This window comes from Rhinopithecus bieti, unplaced genomic scaffold (genome assembly GCF_001698545.2).
Source record: "Rhinopithecus bieti isolate Rb0 unplaced genomic scaffold, ASM169854v2 scaffold_19969, whole genome shotgun sequence".
Classification (NCBI taxonomy): domain Eukaryota; kingdom Metazoa; phylum Chordata; class Mammalia; order Primates; family Cercopithecidae; genus Rhinopithecus; species Rhinopithecus bieti.
Genome location: NW_016810434.1, coordinates 649,850 through 666,346, shown reverse-complemented (window position 1 = coordinate 666,346; position 16,497 = coordinate 649,850). Strand labels below are relative to the sequence as shown.

Genomic DNA, 16,497 nt, shown 5'->3' with positions numbered 1-16,497 from the left:
TTGTGAATGGAAGTTCATTCATGATTTGGCTCTCTGTTTGTCTGTTACTGGTGCATAAGAATGCTTGTGATTTTTGCACATTGATTTTGTATCCTGAGACTTCGCTGAAGTTGCTTATCAGATTAAGGAGATTTGGGGCTGAGACAATGGGGTTTTCTAAATATAAAATCATGTCATCTGCAAACAGGGACAATTTGACTTCTTCTTTTCCTAACTGAATATCCTTGATTTCTTTCTCTTGCCTGATTGCCCTAGCCAGAACTTGCAACACTATGTTGAATAGGAGTGGTGAGAGAGGGCATCCGTCTTCTGCCAGTTTTCAAAGGAAATGCTTCCAGTTTTTGCCCATTCAGTATGATATTGGCTGTGGGTTTGTGTTGGGAGCAAGTCCCCCAAAATCTGGCCATAAACTGGCCCCAAAACTGGCCATAAACAAAATCTCTGCAGCACTGTGACATGTTCCTAATGGCCCTAACACCCAAGCTTGAAGGTTGTGGGTTTACGGGAATGAGGGCAAGGAACACCTGGCCTGCCCAGGGTGGAAAACTGCTTAAAGGCATTCTTAGGCCACAAACACTAGCATGAGCGATTTATGCCTTAAGGGCATGTTCCTGCTGCAGTTAACTAGCCCAACCTATTCCTTTAATTTGGCCCATCCCTTCATTTCCCATAAGGGATACTTTTAGTTAATTTAATATCTATACAGACAATGCTAATGACTGGTTTGCTGTTAATAAATATGTGGGTAAATCTCTGTTCAGGACTCTCAGCTCTGAAGGCTGTGAGACCACTGATTTCCCACTTCACACCTCTATATTTCTGTGTGTGTGTCTTTAATTCCTCTAGTGCCGCTGGGTTAGAGTCTCCCTGACTGAGCTGGTCTTGGCAGGTTTGTCATATATAGCTCTTATTATTTTGAGATATGTTCCATCAATACCGAATTTATTGAGAGTTTTTAGCATGAAGGGGTGTTGAATTTTATCAAAGGCCTTTTCTGCATCTATTAAGATAATCATGTATTTTTTGTCATTGGTTCTGTTTATGTGATGGATTATGTGTATTGACTTGTGTATGTTGAACCAGCCTTGCATCCCAGGGATGAAGCTGACTTGATTGTGATGGATAACCTTTTTGATGTGCTCCTGGATTCGGCTTGCCAGTATTTTATTGAGAATTTTTGCATCAATATTCATTAGGGATATTGGCCTGAAATTTTCTTTTTTTGTTGTGTCTCTGTCAGGTTTTGGGTATCAGGATTATGCTGGCCTCACAAAATGAGTCAGGGAGCACTCCTTCTTTTTCTATGATTTGGAATAGCTTCAGAAGGAATGGTACCAGCTCCTCTGTGTAACTCTGGTAGAGTGTGGCTGTGAATCTGTCTGGTCCTGGGCTTTTCTTTGGTCGGTAGGCTATTACTGTCTCGATTTCAGAACTTGTTATTGGTCTATTCAGGGATTCGGTTTCTTCCAGATTTAGTCCTGGGAGGGTGTATGTGTCCAGGAATTTATCCATTTCTTCTAGATTTTCTAGTTTATTTGAATAGGATTGTTTATAGTATTTTCTGATGGTAGTTTGTATTTCTGTGGGATCAGTGGTAATATCCCCTTTATTATTTTTTATTGTGTCTATTTGATTCTTCTCTCTTTTCTTCTTTATTACTTTGGCTAGCAGTCTACCTATTTTATTAACCTTTTCAAAAAACCAGCTCCTGGATTCATTGATTTTTTTGAAGGGTTTTTTTTGTGTCTCTATCTCCTTCCGTTCTGCTCTGATCTTAGTTATTTGTCTTCTGCTAGCTTCTCTAGTTCTTTTAATTGTGATGTTAGGGTGTCAATTTCAGTTTTTTCCTGCTTTCTCCTGTGGTCATTTAGTGCTATAAATTCCCCTCTAAACACCACTTCAGTTGTGTCCCAGAGATTTTGGTATGTTGTGTCTTTGTTCTCTTTGGTTTCAAATAACTTATTTATTTCTGCCTTAATTTCGTTATTTACCTAGTAGTCATTCAGAAGCAGATTGTTCGGTTTCCATGTAGTTGTGCGGTTTTGAGTGAGTTTCTTAATCCTGAGTTCTAATTTGATTGCACTGTGGTCTGAGAGACTATCGTGGGTTCCATTCTTTTGCATTTGCTGAGGAGTGTTTATTCCCAATTATGTGGCCAATTTTAGAATAAGTGTGATGTAGTGCTGAGAAGAATGTGTATTCTGTTGATTTGGGGTGGAGAGTTCTGTAGATGTTTATTAGGTCCACTTGGTCCAGAGCTGAGGTCAACTCCTGAATATCCTTATTTTCTGTCATTGATCTTTCTAATATTGAAAGTGGGGTGTTAAAGTCTCCCATTATTATTGTGTGGGAGTCTGAGTCACTCTGTAGGTCTCTGAGAATATGAATCTGGGTGCTCCTGTATTGGGTGCATATATATTTAAGACAGTTAACTCTTCTTGTTGTGTTGATTGCTTTACCATGCCCTTCTTTGTCTTTTTTGATCTTTGTTGGTTTAAAGTCTGTTTTATCAGAGCCTAGGATTGTAACCCCCGCTTTTTTTTTTTTTTGACAGAGTTTCACTCTTCTTGCCCAGGCTGGAGTGTGATGGCATGATCTCGGCTCACCACAATCTCTGCCTCCTGGGTTCAAGCGATTTTCTTGCCTCAGCCTCCTGAGTAGCTGGGATTACAGGCATGCACAAGCACACTCAGCTAAGTTTTGAATTTTTAATACAGACGGGGTTTCTTCATGTTGGTCAGGCTGGTCTCAAACTCTCGACCTCAGGTAATCCACCTGCCTTGACCTCCCAGTGTGCTGGGATTACAGGCATGAACCACCATGCCACCATGCCCAGCCAACCCCTGCTTTTTTTTTTTTTTTTAACTTTCCATTTGCTTGGTAAATATTCCTCCATCCCTTTATTTTGAGCCTATGTGTGTCATTGCATGTGAGATGGGTCTCCTGAATACAGCACACTGATGGGTCTTGACTCTCTATCCAATTTGCCAGTCTGTATCTTTTGATTGGGGCACTTATCCCATTTAGATGTAAGGTTAATATTGTTATGTGTGAATTGGATCTTGTCATTATGATGCTAGCTGGTTGTTTTGCCCATTAATTGATGCAGTTTCTTCATAGTGTTGATGGTCTTTACAATTTGGTATGTTTTTGCAGTGGCTGTTCCCAGTTTTTCCTTTCCAAATTTAGTGCTTCCTTCAGGAGCTCTTGTAAGGCTGGCCTGGTGGTGACAAAATCTCTCAGCATTTGCTTGTCTGTAAAGGATTTTATTTCTCCTTCACTTATGAAGCTTAGTGTGGCTGGATATGAAATTGTGGGTTAAAAATGCTTTTCTTTTAGAATGTTGAATATTGGCCCCCACTCTCTTCTGGCTTGTAGGGTTTCTGCCAAGAGATCCGCTGTTAGTCTGATAGGCTTCCCTTTGTGGGTAACCCGACCTTTCTCTCTGGCTGCCCTTAACATTTTTTCCTTCATTTCAACCTTGGTGAATCTGATGATTATGAGTCTTGGGGTTGCTTTTCTCGAGGAGTATCTTTGTGGTGTTCTCTGTATTTCCTGAATTTGAATACTGGCCTGTCTTGCTAGGTTGGGGAAGTTCTCCTGGATAATATCCTGAAGTGTATTTTCCAACTTGGTTCCATTCTCCCTGTCACTTTCAGGTACACCAATCAAACATAGGTTTGGTCTTTTCCTATAGTCTCACATTTCTTGGGGGCTTTGTGCATTCCTTTTCATTCTTTTTTCTGTAATCTTGTCTTCACGCGTTATTTTATTAAGTTGATCTTCAATCTCTGATATCCTTTCTTCTGTTTGATTGATTCAGCTCTTGATGCTTGTGTATGCTTCAGGAAGTTCTCGTGCCGTGTTTTTCAGCTCTATCAGGTTATTTATGTTCTTTTCTAAACCGGTTATTCTAATTAGCAATTCCTCTAACCTTTTCTCAAGGTTCTTAAGCTTTCTTTCATTGAGTTGGTGCATGCTCCTTTAGCTTGGAAGAGTTTGTTATTACCCACCTGCTAGGCCTAATTCTGTCAATTTGTCAAACTCATTCTCCACCCTGTTTTATTCCCTTGCTGTCGAGGATTTGTGATCCTTTGGAGAAGAGGCATTCTGGTTTTTGGAATTTTCAGCCTTGTTGCACTGGTTTTTCCTCATCTTTGTGGATTTATCTATCTTTGGTCTTGGATGCTGGTGACCTTTGGATGGGGTTATTGTTTGGACATCCTTTTTGTTGATGTTGATGCTATTCCTTTCTGTACATTAGTTTTCCTTCTAACAGTCAGGTCCCTCTGCTGCAGGTCTGCTGGAGTTTGCTTGAGGTCCACTCCAGACCCTGTTTGCCTGGGTATCACCAGAAGAGGCTGCAGAACAGCAAAGATTGCTGCCTGTTCCTTCCTCTGGAAGCTTCATCCCAGAGAGGCACCTGCCAAATGCCAGCTGGAGCTCTCCCATATGAGGTGTCTGTCAACCCCTGCTGGGAGGTGTCTCCCAGTCAGGAGGCACAGGGGTCAGGGACCCACTTGAGGAGGCAGTCTGTCCCTTAGTAGAGCTTGAGCACTGTGCTGGGAGATTCGCTGCTCTCTTCAGAGTCAGCAAGCAGGAATATTTAAGGCCACTGAAGCTGCACCAAAGCCACCCCTTTCCCCAGGTGCTCCATCCCAGGGAAATGGGAGTTTTATCTATAAGCCCCTGACTGGGGCTGCTGCCTTTCTTTCAAAGATGCCCTGCCCAGAGAGGAGGAATCTAGAGAGGTAGTCTGGCTACTGTGGTTTTGCCGAGCTACAGTGGGCTCCACCTGTTTTGAACTTCCTGGCGCCTTTGTTTACACTGTGAGGGGAAAACCGCCTACTGAAGCCTCAGTAATGGCAGAGGCCCCTCCCCCCACCAAACTTGAGCATCCCAGGTCGACTTCAGACTGCTGTGCTGGCAGCGAGAATTTCAAGTCAATGGATCTTAGCTTGCTGGGCTCCATGGGGGTGGGATTCACTGAGCTAGACCACTTGGCTCCCTGGCTTCAGCCCTGTTTCCCAGAGAGTGAATGGTTCTGTCTCACTGGCATTCTAGGCGCCACTGGGGTATGAAAAAAAACTCCTGCAGCTGGATCGGTGTCTGCCCAAACGGCACCCAGTTTTGTGCTTGAAACCCAGGGCTCTGGTGGTACAGGCACCCAGGAGAATCTCCTGGTCTGTGGGTTGCGAAGATCATGGGAAAAGTGCAGTATCTGGACTGGAGTGCACCATTCCTCATGGCACAGTCCCTCACGCCTTCCCTTGGCTAGAGGAAGGAGTTCCCCAACCCCTTGCATTTCCTGGGTGAGGTGATGCCCCACCCTGCTTTGGCTTGCCCTCCATGGGCTGCACCCACTGTCTAAACAGTCCCAATGAGATGGGCCGGGTACCTCAGTTGGAAATGCAGAAATCACCTGTCTTCTGCATTGGTCTCACTGGGAACTGCAGATAGGAGCTGTTCGTATTTGGCCATATTGCCAGCCCAAATGGTTCTTTTATTTAACAGATATTATAAAGTGGTTACTCAGTGCCCTGTCCTGTGCAAGGCACTGGAGATACAGTGAGGAGCAAATAAATGTACTGCCCACAAGGAGCTGATATTCCAAGTGTGTGTAGGAGGCGAAGTGGGATGACAATAAACACTAAGAGAAAAAAACAAGATAAATACCCTGGAGAAAATAAGAAGGTAATGTCTGAGGCCATGACTGGAGGGGCTGGAGGTGGGATGCCTGCCCACTTATGCAAGGATAATGAGGGAAGGCCTCTGCAGAGGTGAGATTTGATGCAAGGCTTGAATGGTGAGAGGGCAACAATGGAAAGATGTTGGCAAGAGAGTTCTGAGAGGGGAGACAGCCAGTGTAGAGGTCCCGGTGCTGAAACAAAGGAGACATGTTTAAAGGACAGAGAAATCCACTGTGACCTGGTAGCCTTGATACAAATTGTGTATTTTATTTCAACTGTTATAGAACATCTTTGGAGGGTTTCAGCAGGGGAGAGACACTGTCATCTTTTAGCTTTGCGAACACAACTCTGGCTGCCATGTGGCACTGGATGTAGGGGAACCTGTGGCCATGGTCCAGGTGAGAGATGCTGGGAGCCCGGTCTGAGGCTGTAGTTGAGGAAATTAGGCAAGGCATCAGGCTGGGGACTCACTGGCACATAGAACTGACGGGGTTTGCTGTGGCATTTGAGGAACAGGCTGAGCCATCACTCAGAACAAAGCCCGTCATTGCTGATACCGTTTTTCAGGCTGGAGAGCTTGATGCAGAAGGACCAAGGTGGTCCCATTAGCAACACGCCAGCCTGGCCAGTCTCTTGCAGTTGTTTTCCTATTGTTAATGGCTGTGCTTTCTTCCCTGGGAGCACAGCTTTGTTCTGCCTCTTCTTACCACTGTGTTCCCTGCCCTGAGCATGTTGTGGTGACCTCTGCTTGCACATATGAAGAGACCACCCAGGGAAAGCCTCACCAGGGACACAGGCTCTTGGGCCTTGGAGGCTGGTGAATAGGTCTCCAAGGCAGTGAGCTCTGCCTCCCTCTACCTAGACTGTCACCAGTCCAAGCTGAGAAGACTGCCTGAAAGACAAGCTGTAACAAACATTTGAAGTCCCTTATACATATTCATTCATTTGATCCTCACAACAGCCCTTTGAGACAGGTCTCATTATTCTCCTCAGTGTTCAGGTGAGGAAACTAAGGCACAGTGGTTATATAACTTGTCCAGGATCAGAAGGTACAAGGAAGCAGCACCAGGAGTTAGTGCAGGCAGTCTGCTCCATAGCCTGGGCTTTATCCACCGCTCTCCCTGGCTTCAAGTGTGGCCCCTGCCCACCAGGTAAGCCACACACAAGTGACAGAGATGAGAGATTTACAGCAGCACAAGAAGCACACAGCACTGAGGAGACCCCTAAATATTAAAGTGCATAAGGACAGCCTCTTTTAGGAAAAGTGGACTTAGGCTGGCCCAAAGGACAGGTGCAGTCCCATGGAGCACAGCTAGGGAGGCACTACAGTCAGAACCGAGAGCAGATTCACAGGGTGGTAGCAGGGAATGAGTACCATGTGTGTGGCAGACCAGACGGGACAATGAGAGGACAGCGGCTGCTAGAGGGGTGTGGCTGTGGGCAGACCAGGGTCACATGACACCCTTTACTAGCATGTGAGGCTCAGAAGTCTTTGTTTTATCCTGATAACAGGAAACCACTGGAGGACCAGCATGAAGGTGAGGAAGCCACAGAAGGGAAATGAAACCTCTGAAAGGCACATATTAAGCCTGGATGCTAGAGGCACGATCCCTCAGACATTCTCAATTGTTCTCCCTAGAAGTAACTGATCAATATCCCACTGTTACTCATAATAGCCAAAAGGTGAGAACAACTGAAACTTCCATCAGCTGATGAATGGATAAAGAAAATGTGGTCTATTCATACAATGGAATATTAGCCACAGAAAGAAAGAAGTATTGATACATGCTAAAATATGTACAAGCCTAGGAAATAAGTTATATGAAAGAAGCAGTTCCCAAAAGCCATGTATTGAATGTTTAAAGTTATGGATACGGTAATTATCTTGATTGGATCCTTATACAATGTATACATGCATTGAAACATTACACTGTGTCCCATACATATGTACAACTATTAGTGTCAATTATAAATATGTAAGTTGATTTTTTAAAAGGCTGCACATTGTATGATTTCATTTATATGAAATGTCCAGAAAAGGCAAATCCGTAGAGACAGAAAGTAGATTAGTGGTTGCCAGGGGCTGTGGGGAGGAGGGAGTGAAGAGTGACTGAAAATGGGCACAAAGTTTCCTTTTGAGGTGATAAAAATGTTCTAAAATTAGATAGGGGTGATGGCTGCCCAGCTCTATAAATATACTAAAAATGACTAACTTGTACATTTTACAAGGGTGAATTTTACGGTATGTAAATTGTATCTCAGTAAAGATGTTATCAAACCACGATTGCTTGATTTCCTTATGCTGATGAGTAAACAAATCAACATTTCCAGCTGGTGCTGAGACTTACCTTGCGTGCTACTTGTTGAAACCGTTTTTGTGCCCTGGACCTGCTGAGCCAAGTGTTATTAATGAGTGGATCAAAAGTAGGATGAAATTCCTTGATTTTCTGTGAATATAAAATATAGGCACATCTTACATTTAACTTTTAACTCCTGTCATAAACATTTAATAGAAACATTTTAGAGTTTGATCCCAAATCAAGTTGTTATTTGTTGTATTGCTTAGTGAGCATTTATTTATTAAGCACTTTTAGTGTACACAGCATCATAAGGAACACTTCTGGAGTTGGGGGCCAGAAGTGGAAGACAAGATTAGCGTTTTAAGAAACTTACAGTCTAGTTAGGAACGCTCAAGCAAACACACGTGACTTTGAGGAAGAATAAAGTCACCAAACCCATGTGGTGGTGCTGACAGTGCATCCAGAATTGAAAGGTGTGGGCTGTGAGATCCCCTGGCTGGGAAGAAGGACTACTTTACCCAGCCCTGCATGCCCAGCACTGACACACGTATCATCCCACATGTGCCTGCATGTCCCGGGCACCAGTGTATCTAAGTTAGTAAATGAATAGGGAGGAAAGAGTGCCTGAGGGTATAGTGAGGCTGGCCAGAGCCTGAGGCACTGTAGGTTCTTGAATAAGGAAATGATATAAAAAGAGACGTCAGAAGGGAATCAGTCTTACTTTGGCATATGCCATGAGCTGCAGAGGAGAGGGAAGATGATCAGTTATATAGACATAAAAGCCTATTGGATTAGTCATGGGGGACACCCAAAGGTTGGACTCTGGTAGGGCCCATGGAAGAGCTACTGGCAAGACTTTGCGGCCAGAATAAATCTAGTGAGGAGGAGGACAGGGAGAAATGCGGTAAAAATAATTCAGATATGGCAAAACCAGCAAAGAAAAGTGAGAATGATGGAGGTGGGAGATTAGAATTTTATCCTTGTTAAAATTAGAAGTTAGACTTTTAACCAGTGATATGGTTTGGCTGTGTCCCCACCCAAATCTCATCTTGAATTGTAGTTTTCATAATCCCCATGTGTTGTGGGAGGGACCAGGTAGAGATAATTGAATCACGGGGGCAGTTTTCCCCTTCCTGTTCTCATGATAGTGAGTTAGTTCTCAAGAGATCTGATGGTTTTTGTAAGGAGCTTCTCCCTTTGTTTGGTTCTCATTCTTCTCACTCCTGCAGCCATGTGAAGGATGTGTTTGTGTCCCCTTCTGCTATGATTGTAAGTTTCCTGAGGCCTCCCCAGCCAGGTGGAACTGTGAGTCAATTAAATCTCTTTCCTTTACAATTTACCCAACCTCAGGTATTTCTTCAGAGCAGAGTGAAAACAAATTAACACAGTAAATTGGTACCAGGAGTGGGGTGCTACCATAAAGATACTCAAAAATGTGGAAGGAACTTTGGAACCGGGTAACAAGCAAAGATTGAAACAGTTTGTAGGGCTCAGAAGAAGAAGGAAAATGTGAGAAAATTTGGAACTTCCTAGAGACTTGTTGAATGGCTTTGACTAAAATGCTGATAGTAATATGGACAATGAAGTCCAGGCTGAGGTGGTCTCAGGTGGAGATGAGGAACTCGTTGGGAAATGGAATGAAGATGACTCTTGCTTTGTTTTAGCAAAGAGACTGGGGGCATTTTGCCCCTGCCCTAGAGATCCGGGGAACTTTGAACTTGAGAGAGATGATTTAGGGTATCTGGCAGAAGTAATTTCTCAAGAGCAAAGTGTTCAAGAGGTGACTTGGGTGCTGTCAAAAGCATTCAGTTTTACGTATTCACAAAGATATGGTTTGGAATTGAACTTATGCTTAAAAGGGAAGCAGAGCATAAAAGTTTGGAAAATTTGCAGCCTGATGATGTAATAGAAAAGAAAAACCCATTTTCTGAGAAGAAATTCAAGCCAGCTGCAGAAATTTACATAAGTAACGAGGTGCCAAGTGTTAATCACTAAGACAGTGGGGAAAATATCTCCAGGACATGTCAGAGGTCTTCATGGCAGCCCCTCTCATCACAGGTCTGGAGACTAGCAGGGAAAAATGGTTTAGTAGGCTGGGCCTGGGGCCTTGCTGCTTTGTGCAGTCTTGGGACTCAGTGCCCTGTGTCCCAGTCATAGCTAAAAGGGGCCAAGGTATAGCTCAGGCCATGGCTGCAGAGGGTGAAAGCCTCAAGCCTTGGCAGCTTCCACATGGTGTTGAGCCTGTGGGTGCACAGAAGTCCAGAAATGAGGTTTGGGAAACTCTGCCTGGATTTCAGAGGATGTATGGAAACACCTGTATGTGCAGGCAGAAGTTTGTTGCACGAGTGGAGCCCTCATGGAGAATCTCTGCTAGCGCAGTACAAACGGAAATGTGGGGTTGGAGCCCCCACACGGAGTGCCCAGCAGGGCACTGCCTAGTGGAGCTGTGAGAAGAGGGCTGCCATCCTCCAGACCCCAGAATGCTAGATCCACCGACAGCCTGCACTGTGCACCTGGAAAAGCCACAGACACTCAATGCCAGCCTGTGAAAGCAGCTGGGAGGTAGGCTGTACCCTGCAAAGCCACAGGAGCAAAGCCGTCCAATGCTATGGGAGCCCATCTCTTGCATCAGCATGATGTGGATGTGAGACATGGAGTCAAAGGAGATCATTTTGGATCTTTAAGGTTTAATGACTGCCCTATTGAATTTCTGACTTGCATGGGGCCTGTAGCCCCTTTGTTTTGGCCAATTTCTCCCATTTGGAATGGGTATATTTACTCAATGCCTGTACTCCCATTGTATCTAGGAAGTAACTAACTTGCTTTTGATTTTACAGGCTCATAGGTGGAAGGGACTTGCCTTGTCTCAGATGGGACTTTGGACTGAGACTTTTGAGTTAATGCTGGAATAAGTGAAGACTTTGGGGGACCGTTGGAAGGGCATGATTGTGTTTTAAATTGTGAGGACATGAGATTTGGGAGGGGCCAGGGGCAGAATGATATGGTTTGGCTGTGTCCCCACCTAAATCTGATCTTGAATTGTAGTTCCCATAATCTCCACGTCATAGGAGGGACCAGGTGGAGATAACTGAACCATGGGGGCAGTTTCCCCCATCCTGTTCTCATGTTAGTGACTTAGTTTTCACAGGATCTGATGGTTTTATAAGGGGCTTCCCCCTTGGCTTGGTTTTCATTCTTCTCATTCCTACCACCATGAAAAGAAGGAAGTGTTTGCTTCGTCTTCTGCCATGATTGTAAGTTTCCTAGGCCTCTCAAGCCATTCAGAACTGTGAGTCAGTTAAACCTTTTTCCTTTATAAATTACCAAGCCTTGGGTATTTCTTCATAGCAGTGTGAAAATGAACTAATATTACAAGACAGAGATAATCGGGTGGATGGGGCCACAGTACTCATTTTACATTTGAGAACAGTAAGGCACCACAGCCAAGAGACTTGCCAAGGTCCCAAATCTGTCATAGAGTTGTAATTAGAACTCTGGCTTCTGACTTCTGATTCTGTATCCTTTCTACCAAGGGAAGGGGGATAATGAACAGAGGCCCAGGGATCCACCTTGACGACCTGCGGACAGGGGTTTAGAGAATGAAGGAAAACAAAAAAGGAGACCCAAAACAAGAAAGTAGAGGGATGAAAAGGAGTGGCCAAAGTATGTAATGCTGTTCATTTCAAGAGAAACATGAATTACAAGTTTTGATGCTTTACTTGCAAAAATATGGGAACATTCTGAAAATTTATGCAAATTAAAAAGTATTAAATATCTCTTGGTAAAGGATTTCTATAAAATCATTTAGCATTTAAAAAAATAAGCATTTAAAGAGCTGCCAATAATCAGATTCTAGATAAAGGAAAGTTACTCACCTCTTCTTGGTTGCGAACAACCCGTTTTTGGCTAACTTCTGTTTTAAGTCGCTGAAATTCCTCATCCAAAATAGGATCTCCTCTATCTAGCTGGGTTTTTAATCATCAAAATAATTTAAGTTGAATATAAATGCACAAAACTTTGTCTTTAAAACTTGTAGAAACCCATTAAGCAATTGACCAAATCCACCCATGACGTTCCCATTAGAAGTGGTGAAACACAAGTAGACAAAAAAGATCAGTATGACTACACTGTTTAAACATAGGGAGCTCTGATGGAAGCACAGACTTGATACCTTCTTTTTTTGTTTGTTTGACAGAGTCTCACTCGGTCACCCAGGCTAGGCTGGAGTGCAGTGGCGCAGTCTCGGTCTACTGCAGGCTCTGCCTCCCGGGTTCATGCCATTCTCCTGCCTCAGCCTCCCGAGTAGATACCTTCTTTTCATAACTAACAGATAGTGTCTTTGGAAATTATTTCCAAGACACTTAACATTCATAGAAAGAATTTTAGGAAACTGTAACTATGGGAGTATACAAATTTCATTAAAAAGACATTTAACGTCCCAGTAAAGTTTTAAGCTCAAGTTGATTATCCCGGCGTCAGGTTTTAAGGAAGTCATGTGGGGATTCCTCCCTTCTCCTGGGTGGTGGAAGCTGACAGGTCTTCCTGGGCTTGAAAGTGACCTGCGGTTCCCCGGCAGTGAGTGATCGCAGGCTGCTCTCCTTCCCTTACCTGCCTGCTTCCCTGGTGGCATCTGGGCCCTTTTTCTTATTCCCAGGAGCCAACAGTGCCTCCTGGGGTAGGCTGGCTGGGCTGGGGTCAGTGTCTCTATGTGTCTGCCCAGGTGGGAAAGGGGACTGCGTACTCCGCAGATGGTGTTAGTTTTTGCCTATCTGTGTGTTCTATTAATTGTTTGTTGGGTAACTTCAAAAACCAGCTTGGCTCTTAAGTACACTGTTTATAAAAATTTTAAAGGATTTATTTGGAATAAATCTATTCTGATCATCACATTAACACCCTATTCAGAAACAAGAGAGGCATGCTGTTGTCACCAGGGTGGTGAGCTGCCCAGCTCTGATTGGCACATATTGGGAAGTTGAGTTTGAGACTGAGCACATTAAGTTCAAAGTATAGATTTCATGGGGAGATCCAGATCCCCACCAGCATTAACAGTAAAATAAAATAGGCAATTTAAAGAAGGGACTGGCAAATAGATCATTAGCTAGAATAATGACAAGGGAGATTTATTATATCTTTACTAAGACACTGCTGATTTGATGATGATGAGTAAAAGCTCATCATCCTTGAGGGCTGTGCCATTCCACTCTGAGGCCAGCTCCTTCCTTCCCCCACCATTTCTCCTCTTGGTTTCCACCATGTGCCTGGGGCTTCCAGGAGTTCCATGCCACTGGGTCACCTGCCAGGACTCAGCTCTCAGACGAAATCCCCTGGACACACAGAATGGGGTCCCCGAGACGCTTGATCTCCCATAGTCCAGGGTGTCTGGGCTGCCTGCTCATCCTCCTTGCCCCAGGAGCCATGCTAAGGATGGGACTGCTCCTTGGCTGACACTGCCCGCAGCCACAGCCTCAATGCCCACAGTGACTGATCTGGGCATGTCTGTGCCCACTTCACCTTTAAAAAGGTTAGAAAACAGCATTCCACTGTGGGGTTGGCAGAAAATACTTGACGTTTTTTGTTTTTAAGAGAGCATGCAAAGAATCTGAACACGTGGAACTAAATTTAAATGCACATCTAGTATGTGATTTTTCTAAATGCAAAGATTTACCAATGTAATGATTTTATATTCTTTTGTTTGTCTTATGAAAATGAAGAAAAATAAGACAAATTTGTTTAAATATCTAGTTGGACTCCAAATCTAGAAAGAAAAGTATATTCTCTATGTGAAACATACTCATATCTGACAAGAAATGTTTTTCCCCAATCCCTTCCAGCCACTGCTGCCAAGTCAGTCTACCTGAACCTCGCATTCCCTGGCTCAAAAATCTGTGTTATGGGTTGAATTGTGTCCCTTCGAAATTCCTATGTTGAAGCCTTAACCCCCAGAACTCAGCATGTGATGGTATTTAGAAATGGAGTTTTTAAAGAAGTGACCAAATTAAAATGGGGCTGTTAGAGTGGGTCTTAATCCAGTATGACTGCTGTCCTTATATGAGAGGAGATTAGCACACAGACACAGAGGAAGACCACATGAAGGTATGAGGAGAAGGTGGCCACCGATAAGCCAAGGAGAGAGATCTGGAACGGATCCTTCACTCATGGCTCTCAGAAGGAATCAAACGTGCTGAGAACTTGATTTTGGACTTCCAACCTCCAGAACTATGAGAAAATAAATTTTTGTTGTTTTCAGCCACCCAGTTAGTGGTACTTTGTTATGGCAACCTGAGCCAATTCATATAATATGTGATCATTCTGCAAGTCCTACCAATTAAATTCAGACACAGAGCCCCAGCTGACTCCTGTCCCCTCTGGCCCATGTGTATCTTGTGTTTTAGCCACTATGGACTTGTCCTCAGTATTCTCTGCAGCTGCTGTGTAGGTAACAACCATCTTGAAAGCATGGTGAGGCCATGGGTACTGCACAGTCCCCAGTTCCCATCCCTGAACCTACAGGTGCTACCTTGGAACCTCAGGTGTGGTCCCCTCAGCCCAGTTTCCCTCTTCTGCTCGGCCCCTTTGAGGGTCTCTGACTTGGGACTATCATTTGCATCTGTCTCTGATGTGGGTCCTGGTTACCAACTTTGGGTCTCTTTTGTCTTCACGCTCTGCAGATCATGGGACAGGGGACCCCAACTCAAAACTCCCGCTCGAATTTGAGTCATTTCCTCCATGTGAATGCCTTTGTCCTCTTTACTACTTTTCAAAAAATTATACAAGGTCTTCCAGGAAGCAACCCAATCAGATGAGTGTTCTCTCCTCTCTGGCTTCTGCATCCCCACAATACTTACTATAGGTCTCTGGTGACACTTATAGCCAGTCTTGATTTATGGTTGACAATTTACTTGTCATCAGCCTTTCCCACTCCCAACTTAACTGTGGGTTTTCCTCCACCTGGCACCTTGCAGATAGTAGGAATTTAAAAACATCTAGTGAAACAAATGATAGCAAATTAGCAGTAACTCTGACCTTATATTTGGCGCATGCTCTTTGCCACTCCTCAGTAAGCTCTTTTTTAAGTTTAAAAGACATAGGATCTTTACCAAGGTGCACCTGCCTGGGGAGAAAAAAAAAAAAAAAAAAAAAACAACGGTGTCCAGAACCCATCAGAATACCAGAGTCAACTTTAGGATGGAATATTTCACTATATTCCAAAACTGAAAAGGAACGCTGAGATGCTGGAGGAGACACATGGGATAGAGAAGTTATAGCGGCTTCAGCAGCATAACTAAGATGAATAATGTGTTCTACAAAGTGAAGCTTATCTTAAATATTTATGAGTAACAACATCTGGATGCTCAACCTTCTAAATCATTAGGGAAATATAAATCAAAGCCACAACAATACACCCCTTTACACCCACTGGGATGGCTATGATGATGATGATAATAATGGAAAATAACAGGTACTGCTGAGCAAGTGGAGAAACCATAACCCTCATATGTTGCTGGTGGGAATGTAAAATGGTTCAGCCACCATGGAAAACAGTTTGGTGGCACCCCAAAAAGTTAAACATAGAGTTACCATATGACCCAGCAATTCCACTCCTAGGTATGTACCTAAGAGAACTGAAAAGATATGGTCACATAAAAAAGTGCAAATAAATGTTCATAGCAGCATTATTCATAAAACTCAAAAAGTGGAAACTACTGAAATGTCCAGTAACTGATGAATGAATAAGCAAAATGTTGCATATCCATTCAATGAGACATGATCCAGCCATAAAAAGGAATGCAGTACTAACACACGCTATGATGTGGATGAATCTTAAAAACATGTTAAGTGGAAGAAGCCAGTCACAAAAGACCATGTATTATGTGATTCCCTTTATATGAAATGTCCAGAGTGGGCAAATCCATAGAGACTGAAAGTAGACTGTGGTTGCCAGCGGCTTCAGGGAGAGGGGAGTGGGGAGTGGGGAGTGGGGAATGACTGATAATGGGTATGAGGTTTCTTTTTCTAGTGATGCCTATGTTCTGGAATCGGGTAGTGCTGATGGTCATGCAGCATTGTGGATTTACTAAAAACCTAGGCACAATAAACTTTAAACTGATTAAAATGATGAATTTTATCACAATTTAAAGAAACTAATATGCAATGTATTCATCACAAAACCTAGCACGTCTTAAATAAATAATATTTATGATTTTAAAGTGGAGGTAGAGAGATGTTCTAGAGAACTGTTTTAGGTTAGAGGAGACTAAAGGGACATGAAAGCTAAATACAAATGGTATGATCTTTGACTGGACCCTGGATACCTCTCCCCAAAAACAAAACAAAAACAAACCAGGTATAGGCCGGGTGTGGTGGCTCACACTTGTAATCCCAGCACTTTGGAGGCCAGGGCTGGTGGAGCACTTGAGGGCAGCAGTTCAAGACCAGCCTGGGCAACATGGCAAAACCCTGTCTCTATTTTATTTATATAAAATTTAAAATAAATTTTTTTTTTTTTT

At 43.5% G+C, this 16,497-nt stretch overlaps 1 protein-coding gene across 1 annotated transcript in view; it reads right to left on the bottom strand.

Annotated features, from left to right (window-relative positions):
* CFAP221 (cilia and flagella associated protein 221) overlaps positions 1-16,497 on the bottom strand; it is a 123,180-nt gene that overhangs the window by 41,337 nt on the left and 65,346 nt on the right. The window contains exons 12-14 of the mRNA XM_017891994.1: positions 15,014-15,101; positions 11,866-11,955; positions 8,039-8,137 (exon numbers count right to left, since the gene is read on the bottom strand). Of these exons, the coding sequence (XP_017747483.1) occupies positions 8,039-8,137; positions 11,866-11,955; positions 15,014-15,101 (277 nt within the window). The remainder of the gene's footprint in view (positions 1-8,038; positions 8,138-11,865; positions 11,956-15,013; positions 15,102-16,497) is intronic.